Source organism: Dipodomys ordii, unplaced genomic scaffold (assembly GCF_000151885.1).
Source record: "Dipodomys ordii isolate 6190 unplaced genomic scaffold, Dord_2.0 Scaffold357, whole genome shotgun sequence".
In the NCBI taxonomy this organism is placed as follows: Eukaryota; Metazoa; Chordata; class Mammalia; order Rodentia; family Heteromyidae; genus Dipodomys; species Dipodomys ordii.
Window position 1 is genome coordinate 37,260 of NW_012267573.1, and position 11,560 is coordinate 48,819.

The 11,560-nt window shown below is 38.7% G+C and overlaps 1 protein-coding gene across 1 annotated transcript; it reads right to left on the reverse strand.

The window, feature by feature from the left end:
• Nucleotides 1-1,129: 1,129 nt before the first annotated feature.
• LOC106001670 (zinc finger protein 717-like) lies at nucleotides 1,130-6,510 on the reverse strand. The gene is made up of 5 exons (XM_013036695.1): nucleotides 6,467-6,510; nucleotides 3,528-3,654; nucleotides 2,242-2,331; nucleotides 1,335-1,568; nucleotides 1,130-1,146 (listed from the first exon to the last, which is right to left on the reverse strand). Exons 1-5 carry the CDS (start codon nucleotides 6,479-6,481, stop codon nucleotides 1,130-1,132), a joined length of 483 nt encoding a protein of 160 aa, XP_012892149.1. The 5' UTR covers nucleotides 6,482-6,510.
• Between the last annotated feature and the right edge of the window lie 5,050 nt (nucleotides 6,511-11,560).

The following is an 11,560-nucleotide window of genomic DNA, read 5'->3' on the forward strand; positions in this document are numbered from 1 at the left end:
TTTCTTACTGATCAAAGACTTTCCCATTTGGTACATTCCTAAGTTATTTCATTTGTGTGAATCAACTTATGTGTGTTAAGCTGTGACCTCCAGGTCTTTCCACACTGGTTGAATTCATAAGGTTTCTCTTCTTGTGTTCTGTGATGGATGTTAAGTTGTGCCTTCCAGGTGAAAGAATTTCCATGCCTGCTACATACATATTTCTCTCTGGTGGGATTTTTCTGATGGACAGAAAGGTGTATGTTCTGGGTGAAAGACTTTCAACACATGTTACATTCATAAAATTTCTCTCCTGTGTGTGCTCTCTGGTGGACAATAATGTGTAACTCTTGGCTGAAATACTTTCCACACATATGACATTCATAAGGTTTCTTTCCTGTGTGTGTATTCTGATGGACAGTAAGGTATGACTTCTTCATGAAAGATTTTCCATACATGTTACATTCATAAGGTTTCTCTCCTGTGTGTGTTTCTCCGGTGGACAGTAAAGTGTATCTTCTGGGTAAAAGACTTTCCACACACATTACATTCCTAAAGTTTCTTTCCTGCGTGTGTTCTCTGGTGGACAGTAAGGTTTGACTTCTGGGTGAAAGACTTTCCACACAGGTTAAATTCATAGGGTTTCCTTCCTGTGTGTGTTCTCTGGTGGACAGTAAGGTTTGTCTTCTGGGTGAAAGACTTAGCACACATGTTACATTCATAAGGTTTCTTTCCTGTGTGTGTTCTCTGGTGGACAGTAAGCTCTGACTTCCGGGTGAAAGTCTTTTCACACATGTTACATTCATATGGTTTCTCGCCTGTATGTCTTCTCTGGTGGACAGTAAGCGGTGACTTCTGGGTGAAAGACTTTCCACACATGTTACATTCATAAGGTTTCTTTCCTGTGTGTGTTCTCTGATGGACAGTGAGAGTTGACTTCTGGGTGAAAGATTTTCCACACATGTTACATTCATAAGGTTTCTTTCCTGTGTGTGTTCTCTGGTGAACACTAAGGTTTGACTTCTGGGAGAAAGACTTTCCACACATATTACATTCATAAGGTTTCTTTCCTGTGTGTGTTCTCTGGTGGTCAGTAAGATATGCCTTGCAGGTGAAAGACTTTCTACAAATGTTACATTCAAAAGGTTTCTCATTGGTGTGTCTTCTCTGGTGGACAGTAAGATATGCCTTACTGGTGAAAATCTTTCCACACATTTTACTTTCATATGGTTTCTCTCCTCTGTGTGTTCTCTGAGGAACAATAGGGTGTGTCTTCTCAGTGAAAGACTTTTTACATTGTTTATATTCTTCAACTACAGAAGACACACGAGGAGTATATACAGCACACATCTTACCAGGCTCACTGAAAACACCCATATTCTGATACCCAGTGACCTTTTCTGTCCTCATCCCTAAGGAGTTCCCATTATGCTTAATCAGTTGTGACTTCTGTTTTGAGCTCAAATTAAAACTTCTTATAAGTCTCACTTTTTCCTCCCCTGGGTTACTATTCATGACTGCTATGTCAGAGAGGTATTTATTGTGACTTTCCTGACAGGTGCTAATCACATCCTCCATTTCTTGGATATCTAAAATGCATAACAAAAAAATAGACAAAAACATAAATGAGATCCATAAATTCCTTACTGTAAAGGTATTTTATCACATTTTAACTGTTACAAGATTTTCAAATATCAAAGCATTGTTTTATGTAGAATATAAACTTTTCACTGCAATGTACTAACTATGAATATAGTACTGACATTTTACAATGGAAAATAATGTTTTTCTGAATTTCAGATTTTTCTATTTTTTTTCTAGGAAATATTTACTGAAATTATTCATCAACGTACTCTTAATGCTTCCATTCTTAATCTCACTCTATGCCCAGCACAACTCATAAGATATTGTCCTGATCAGAGAACAGCAGCACTACCATTCTTCTATTTACCTCCTACGTGCATAATACTAGTTTAAAAGAAAATGAGATCTCCTTTTGTACATTTCCTATTGTCTTTTTCTCTTAAAGAATGACATCTCTACAGACAAAGAGAATTGCTAACATTAACTACTCTGGCACACAAAATCCAGTTTGTCTCCCCGAGAATTCTGGATTGACAATTCCTTGAGACAAAGGATCACCTAGTTCTCTGCCATACATGATTCAGGGGCAATAGGAATACTATCGCTCTGTACAGCTCAAGATAAACAAACCAACTTGGTTCTGGACCCATCATTACCATTCAAGATGCTTTAACTCACCTGTAAAATTCTTGTCTGAGGCTTCTCTTATCCATGGATCTGCACCTTGCTCCAGCTTGACAATCAATTCAGGTTTAGGAACACAGTGCCCTGTGATGAAGAAATAGTGGAGAACTATTGCTCTTGCTAGGTCATCATTAATGTAAGGTGGAAGTCATCCTGTTCACAAGGCTGCTCCTAAATCTGGTTTCTCAATTGTTTTTAGTGGGGTGGGAGTCCAGTTGTGGGGTCTGAACTCTGGGCCTGGGCGCTGTCCAGCTGATCTTCTGCTCAAGGCTAGCACTGTATCTATCACAGGAGCCACAACCCCAATTCTGGCTTTTTTTTTTTTTTTGCTTATGTGGTGATGAGGAATCAAACACAGGGCCTCATGCATGGAAGGCAATTCCTCTACCACTGAGCCACCTTCCCAGTCCATGGTTTCTCAATTCTTAACAGCTCCATGGTGGAGTAGCATCCAGTTTTGGGATTATTTTGCCAACTGTGTGGCTTGAATTCAGCTCTTTTGCTAAAATCTAGCATTCTACTAGTTTGAGTCTTGGCTACATTTCTAGTTTTGAATGGTTAATTGGAGGTAAGAGTCTCATGGTCATTTTTCTACAGCTGCTGGTTTCAAACTGAAACCTTCAGGTGTCAGCCTTTGGAGTATATAGGATTTGTAGCTTGAAGCACTAAACTGTATCTGGTTTGGCTTACAAATACACATTTTCACCCACTGATTTACAGAGCATACTGTCAGTAATAATGTATGTTCTATCCTAGACTGTAGATCCACCTATAATAATTACCCAAGTCTGGCAAGTCAGTCTCCTATTAATGGATCACAGCTTAGAACTTTTGTCCAACTACTGATTTGCCTTCTTAAACAACGAGAATAAAATTAGCTCTTGTGTTACATATAATGAAGTCGAAGTTTCCCTTAGAAAAAAATGACAATTCCCATGGCTTGGAATCTTTTTTCCTTTTTTGAAAATGTAATGGTTCAAAGGCTTACAACTGTAATCCTACATTTAGGAGGTAAGATCAGAAGAGGCAGGCTTGAAACCCACCTGGGCATGGAAACACAGATTATACCCCAAAACAAAAGCCAAAATAGAATTGTGGCTCAAGCACTACTGTGAAAGACCAAAAAAACAAAGCTCTCAGACTCAAATTTCACTTGCTTTCATACTAGCAGTTTTTTACCTGGGAATGGACTAGAATCTTCTCCCTAAATAACATAAATAGTCTAATGTCTACTAAAATAAATGCACTTGATATTCCAAGGGAAAATAACCTTTGCTCACCCAAGGACATGAGGTTGCTATAGGTCTCCAGCATTACATCTCTATGAAGGGTCCTCTGACCAGGATCCAGATCCTGCCACTCCTTCCAGGTGAAGTACACAGCCACATCATCAAATGACATCAGCTCCTGTAATGGCACATTTCCATCAAGAATTTAGACCTGGGTTATGAGAATTCCAACCTGGAATTTCATTATGCTGCTGGTATGCTTTTGTCTTACATACAATGTTTGCAGCTAGCTTTGTTAACTATTCACTGGGAAAATTAAATAGCAAAATAGAAATATTCAACAATACATAAACCTGGTCATTAAAACACACAGATTTGCAGGGTGCTGGTAGCTTATGCCTGTAATCCTAGCTATTCAGGAGGCTGAGGTCTGAGGATCAAGGCTCAAGGCCAGCCCAGGCAGAAAAGTCCATGAGACACTTATCTCCAATAAACCACCCGAAAATGAAAATAGCACTGTCACTCAAGTGGTAGCACTCACCTTGACCTGAAGAGCTGAGGGAAAACAGCCAGGCCCAGAATTCAAGCCCAAGACCAATAAAAAATTACAGTTTGGATAATGCATGCAAACACATTTCTTCTGCTAATAATAGAGACAAGATAAAACCTCTAAGGAGACAATAATCTGGCATGATAACATTAAGTCTAAGGAGGTGTCTGAAAAATTATATTATCATTTCTGATAAAATTTCAGTACATACCAGGGTAAAAATGAATTAAACCAATATTTTTCCTGCATTTACATATACTGCCTCACCATAAATCCTATTTAGACCTTCTATTAACAAGTACTCTCAAAAGTCAGCAGCACACATTCAGGATATCACATGGAATACAGAACATAGAACATTGCTAGATCTTTTAAAAGCAGTGTCCACATGAATATTAAAAATACAGTACCAGTATTCCAGAAAGTAACTAATGATTGATTAGGCCCTTATAAGATTTAATTGAGTTCCCACATAAAAATATCCGTGGTTTACCATGTTTGGTTTAAATACTAAATATTGAAATGTGGTCATAGATACACTGATATTTCCTTCCTATGTAAAAAAGAACTGCTACCATGAAATTTTGTAAACTTTGCCTACATTCTACAATACAAAATATAGATGGGAGGGAAAAAATATTCCTTGACAAGGTTTTCATTTTAATAGGCCTACACGGGAGGTGAAGGCAAATATCGAGAGGCTCAAGGAACACTCAAGATGACAAAAATGATAAATATAACCAAATGCTCAAATGGGTCACATATTCCTGAGTCCTTTCTCCAGTAGATCTCTAAGGATATATTTTCACTTGTGTTACCTAATAGTGAAATACCTCAGAGATCAAAATCAATTAGTGAGCAAACATCTGTGAGATTTTGCGACAAGAGATATTTCTAATAAAGAACATCTCGTCACTGTATTATTTTTTTTCAACACTAGTTCCAATCTTATACTGGCAGTGAATTAAAATATTCAACAGAGGTGGGAAGGAAAAACAAAACTGAATACTACATCAAATGAAGTTAGACCAACACAAAATCAGGAGAAAACAGATTTTCTTGTAGTGTATCAGTTGGTAGAAGGAAGTACTTTTCTGTAGGGAACTCTGAAGTTGAGCTGAAGGAGAAAAGGTTTGAGAGGTTGGAATTTCAGCCAGACAGCACTGAGTGAACTGACAGCTGGCCGCAGAAGGGTTAAAAAAGAATTCTGGAGAGGGTTAAGAGACTGGAGTGCAGGCCTTTTCCATACTGTTGGAAAGATAGCATCTGAAACTGAACTGCTGTTGACCTTGAAGGCTAGGTAGGAGGAACTCCATGTCTGCATTTTCTCTGGGCAACAGTCTTCTGTCTCTGGAGAATAAGGAAACATGTTTTCCTCACAGCCTGTTGTGGCTCTGATTGTACTATTAATATAGATAATTCATTTTTGCATGTTATCAATAGTAATCTTCCCTGGGTGCCCTCAAGGAACTATGCTTGCTTGCTGGCACCCAGGGACAAAGTGCCAGAGAGTCTTTGGAACCCTGGTTTCTCCTAAGTCTATCTGTTTATGTATTTTTTTTTGTTTCTCTAATTTTCTTTGTTTCTGGAATCCTGAAGAATTCTCTAGGCAACAATTTTCCTATACAGTGGATAAGAAAAATGTCAATCCCAAGAGCCATGTCAGCAACATAAAGCTGATCACTAAGAAAATCTTGTTCCAGATAGATCATTTGATGAAAAGAAACAACTGAGACACATATGGAGGAAAGAGGGAATGAAAAAAGAAAAAATAATAGAAAGATAGATACAAAGAGAGAGAAAGAGAAAAATAACCAACACTAGCGAGTAGAAAATCAAAAATAGAGAAAATAGAGGAAAGAAATCTTTGAGAATACTTTAGAAAACAAACAGGAATTTGTAGAAAGACCATACAGCTTAACAACAAATACAGGCTAAGTTTCAAGTAAGACCAAGACCATGAAGCAGTCCAAGAACTATATATGGAGAGTAATTTAAGTACATATAGGTTAATCATTCCTTAAGAACACACAAAGGTGTGCATGACCACACTATTTCAGGAATTCCAGGAAAATTTCATTGAGATAGTTTAATTTTACTCATGAGGATGTGATCTGGTGGCAATCTATCCTTCACCTTCCATGAGAAGTAACCTGCTTGGTGTCATTACATCATATAAGAGGTGTGACTACATTTTATGACAAGATGAAACCTAGACATTCTGAAGTCAATCTGAATTCAACTTAGAAACAATATAACCATTTAATCTGCTAATCCTAGAAGCAATCTTTATCTGCTAATTTACAAGCCATCTTTATCTGATTTATGGATATATTCCTGAGGTTGAATCTGCGTGGTTGGTATTGTTTTTAATTCTTGGACACCTTTAGGTTCATATAATTGAATAGAAAACAAATGAAAAATAAAAAAATCAACTCACCAGAGATCCATTCATTCTGTCTTGCTGCTGACAATGAGCAGAAGATTCTGGAAGCATAGCTGGGATATAAGGGAAATGACACATTCAGAAATGAATCTGTGAGATTTTTGGCCCAGAATTTTCTCTTGCAAACATGACACATGGGCTGGAAAACCTTAAAACTTTCTTTTTTAAAAATTTTTATTTATTTTTTATTGTGAAAATGTAAAGCCTTCTTATAAGAGAAGAATCTTTAATGTCTCAAGCAGAGCATTAAAGTATCCAATAAACACAAATCCAGCCCATTTCATGATAGATAGATACTATTAAACCAACTATTTTCTATGTTTATGTACACAATATATTCAAAAAAATGAATGTTCCCAATGAAACTATTGAATAATAGAAAGCAAAAATATATCATATTTCCACTAAAAGTAGTTATCACTGAATATACTTCGGGATGTATGAACTGCTTTTTTAATGCAAAAGTATCTAGGAATCCATTGGATTTTGAGTTCTACCTTATATATTTACATATTTAAACACCATGGAAAGCATGTATGATGTACCTCAGTAGTTTTCACCCAAAGTTAGAGAGAAAAATTTATACAGAATATATTTCTTATGTTATACTATTTCAATAATGGGTGTCAAATAGCACATTTCACTCTACCCATTGCACACATATGCAATGATTAGCAATTTGCCATTTAAAATGCTTTAGCCAAAGGGACATGAATAAAGATGAGGAAAACCCAGGTTTGAGAAGTCCCTAAGGTTCATTTCCCTAAACAGTCATGTGAAGAACCTTGGCCATCCTAAAGATACAACATAAAATAATCGATATAGGCGTGACACACCTGAAGATAAGAAACACCTACAAAGCATAAAACCTTGAGTCAGACATAATACCTCAAGTTTTCTTCTGTGAATTTTCTTTTTAGGCCACATGTCCCAGACCAACTCTTTCTGTACTACCAGGCACAACTAACCGATTAGAGGTAGCATTAGCAAATCCATAGATGGTACAATTAATGTAAGTTTGCATGATGACATACTAAAAATCACAGTGTTAACAGACTGAATTAATTAGCAAGAAGAGGATTAGGGGTTACTACATGAATAGATACTTTCAACCATAACAATTTCCCCACCATCCCAAACCACAGCCTCAGGTACCCTCTCATAACTATGCTCTGGCTTATTCCTCAATCCAGGTCATCACAACTCCTAGAAATTAGTTTAAATCTTGCAACAACAAAAAGTGATTGAGAGTGGTGTAGGAAAGAGTACCACGGGAATCTGGCGCTCAGGGAAGCAGCAACAATTTTTGCAGAAGGCAAAGGAAGCTAGCAAAATCTTCCCCTTCCTGTGCTTTTCTGCTTTTTCCCTTTAGGGCTTCTCAGAATTGACAAGGTCTGTCCATTTAGGATGGAGATTCCTATTCATAGGGTGCTCTGCTTCAAACATTGCTAGGCTTCATTCCTAAAAATACAGGACCAGCACTCACTACGCCAATATCCCATGTACAACTGTCTCTAAAAACAGGGTCATGAACAAATACTTGTGAGCTCAACCCAGGAGATTAAAAACTCAAGCCAAACAGATTAAATTATCTCTAGGAGAAACAACACAGAAGCCCCAAATACAACTGCAATGTAAGAGGACTCAAGGCAGGCACACACCTCACAATTTCACTAGAATTCCTCCTGTACTCCTCTTACATCTAGGCAAAGCAAATAAAATCATATGGGTTAATAGAAGAATACCTTGGTCTTGGAGTACAAATGCACAGCTCTTGGGCTCTCCTCATCTGCAAAATCACCCAGCTTGCTCTTACATATTTGGGAACCAGGTTCTTGCACCTCAGGGCCTAGAGCCTAATGCCAGAACAAAATCCGGAACATCAAGCAAATTATCAACTCCAGACTGGAGAAAAGTGTGGAGGGGGCAGTAGGAACTTTAACTGAAGTGTAATGCTCTCCCTTTGAGCTGAGGAGCTCAGGAATGGTGCTTGCAGGCCCAGAGTTTAAGCCCCACCAATGACCAAACAGAAACAGAAAAAAGAAAAGAAATCCATGGAGGGGAGACTCTGGCAGCAATCGCACAGTTCCTACCTGACATCAGTACAAAAGCCTGAGATTCCTTCAAGTTACAGCTCCCAACCTCCACTGCACAGAACTGGGCGCCAGCCTTGTGGCTAGCACCTATGGAAGTCCAAACTTTACTTCAGGGCACTTCCAGCAGCAAGGCAAAGGGAAAGAATCCAGAAGAGACCGATTTAAAATGCCCGTGGTGGGCGGGGAGACGCATGCCCAAAAGGATCTTCTGCTCCACCTCCGCCCTGCAAAAAACAAAAACAACCCAGGACTTTCAACGAAAATGTCCTTCTTGGAGACTACAATTCCCACAATGCTCGGCACCACCCAGGTCACAAGAGTGATTGGATGCATTGGGACTTTTCTCTCACAGCTTTGGGAACTAAGCTGAATTTTACTGGAAAAACACTATTTCCTTCCTGAAACCAGCCACAATATGAGGAGAACTGGATGCATTGACTGTTTGGTTCTTAGTTCTAATAATGAAATTGAGTTTATGTGACTGTGTTGCTCATATATTTCTTTTTATTCAATTCCTGTGTTCTGCTGAATGTAAATTATATATCTGTTTTGCCTTAAAATTTTTAATAGCTCCCCTCTCATCTTGCTAAGGTACTCACAGACACTGAACTTATACTGGGTCATTTCCCATTGCTGTAATGTATACAAGGGCCTAGAATAGAAAGATAGTTATCTGGAAAAGCAGCATAATCCTTGTGTTGATTTCGATTTTGCAAAAATCTAACAATTAATTTTCCAGAAAATCCCCAATTCTATCTATTAAATTAAAAGGAGTTTTAGGTTGTTTCTGAAGTTTGCTTTTTACTTAAGGTGTTATGATTTTTGTTTTTGCTATTGGTCCAGTGGCTTGAACTCAGAGCTTGTGCACTATCTGTGAGCATTTGCTGTGCTCTATTTGCATGTCCTTTAATAATTTCTTCAGGTAAGTAGTGAAAAGTTTCCTCACAGGGATTCTTAAGTACATGGCACATTACCCTGATTTTCCTACAAAGAGAGTGATTTGGGGGTCAGAATGAATGCAGGTGTGTAGAAGAGTGAAGTTTAGGGTAGGTCTTTGTTGATGTGAAGCTTACTCACTTGAAAACCAGTCTGATTTTTCTTTTCATTTTTGCATGTGAAAATCTCTTTAATATTCTTACCTCCACTCTGAAACTAAAGTTCCTCTCAATAGCTTTAGGCTACATATCCAGGGGACCTCAGACTTGTCTTCTCAGACTTATCCATTAAACTGTGTAATAAATCTTTTGTCTCCCGCCGCAGTCTCATCAGAGCACAAGCAAGAATTCTGTGGGCCAATGGGATGATAATTAAGGAGACAGAGAGATGGCTGATGGCACAATTCTGCTATGTCTCTCAAATGCTTGTGTAATATTGGACTAAACCCACTCTGCCAAAAAGTGCAAACAGCACACTACTTTCCTCATTCTATTTCAATCTGTTTTCCACCAAATCCTCCCTTCACTTAAAGCCCGAGGCCAATCAACTAGAACACACACTTCCTCAAACCATAAAGGGCAAGAACTTGCAGTCCTGAGGGAGGGAGTCAATGGCCCTGAAGCCTTTGCTCAAATTTTGCCTGCTCCTGCAGGCACCCCAGAGTCTGCAAGTCTCTCTCTCTCTCTCTCATAATCAGAGATCCTACACTTGTCTCCTAAGGTTTCTTGTGATTTTTGGTGATCCTTTACATACAACATAATTGGGATGGATTGGATTGGAAACTTTCCTATCTGATTTTATTTCTCCAGTGTATGAGTTTTGCATGTCCGTTTTGTGTAGCTGAACTATTCCTCATGAAAAATGGGAATCAAAGGGCATATTTGGATGTGTAGACTTCAACTTAAAAGCACCTATAATAATATAAAGAAAACCTAATTTCATTCTGTAAAAGTAAATTCCTAAGAGCTAAGGAGAAAAGGATCAGGAAACACTGGAGTGCTTCCAAGACTACCTGTGAAGTGTAGTCTTCATTTTTCAAGCCTATATTTGTGATGCATTTATTTATACTTTTATCCCTTTTTTTGTTTGTTGTTGGGTCATGGCACTTTTACTCTGAGCCTGGGAACCATCACTGAGCTCAAGTGCTCTACTATGTGAGCCACAACACACTTCTGGATTTTTAGTGGTCACTGGAGATAAGTGTCTCACACATGTTGTTGGCCAGTCTGAAGTTGAACTGGGATCCACAGTTTCAGCATATTGAAAAGTGAGGATTACAGACATGGGGCACCAGCACCCAGCTTGCATTTCTTGTGTTTTATGTCCCAACCCTGGGCTTGAGCTCAGTGCATGGACACTGTCACTGAAATTCTTTTGCTCAAGACTAGCACCCTACTACCTGAGCCACATTTCCACATTCTACTTTTTCTCTGTATGTGGTACTGAGGACTTGAACCCAGGGCTTCATGCATGCTAGGTAAGCATACTACCACTGCTGGGGCCAGCCACAACACCAGCAGTGCTCCAGAAGAACAAGGGGATGATAATGGAATAGACAGAGACAAGGCCAATGATGAATCTCTCTTTATTCCAGCAATGACCTTAGCTATAGACATTTTCTCTATCTGCACAATGCTTACATCACATCGTTGTAAGACTCAATGTGCCAGCAAGTGCAGATCATATGCATCCTTTCTCATTCTAATTCAACCTTTGTCCACCAAATTTCTACAGGTAAGCCTGCAGGGCCACAAGTAATAAGAAAACTCCCTCCTATGAATAGGGCAGTGGTTGTGGAGGGTTTGCTCACACCTTGCCAGCTGCTAGCACCTCTGGGTCTCCAATGTCTCTCCTTTATCATTTTGTAAATTGAGCAAGTGTCTATCAGCCTGAACCTAGAAAAAGCAGCAGATCATATATCTCAGGAAGAATGGAAGAAAAAGGCATAGGAAAAGAAGAAAGAGCAAAATGCCTAAGAAATAGCAAAAGGTGTGTTATTATCCAGGTTGAATCCCTGCAGGTAATGGAGAAGTGATGCAGCTAATTCTGGGGGTGT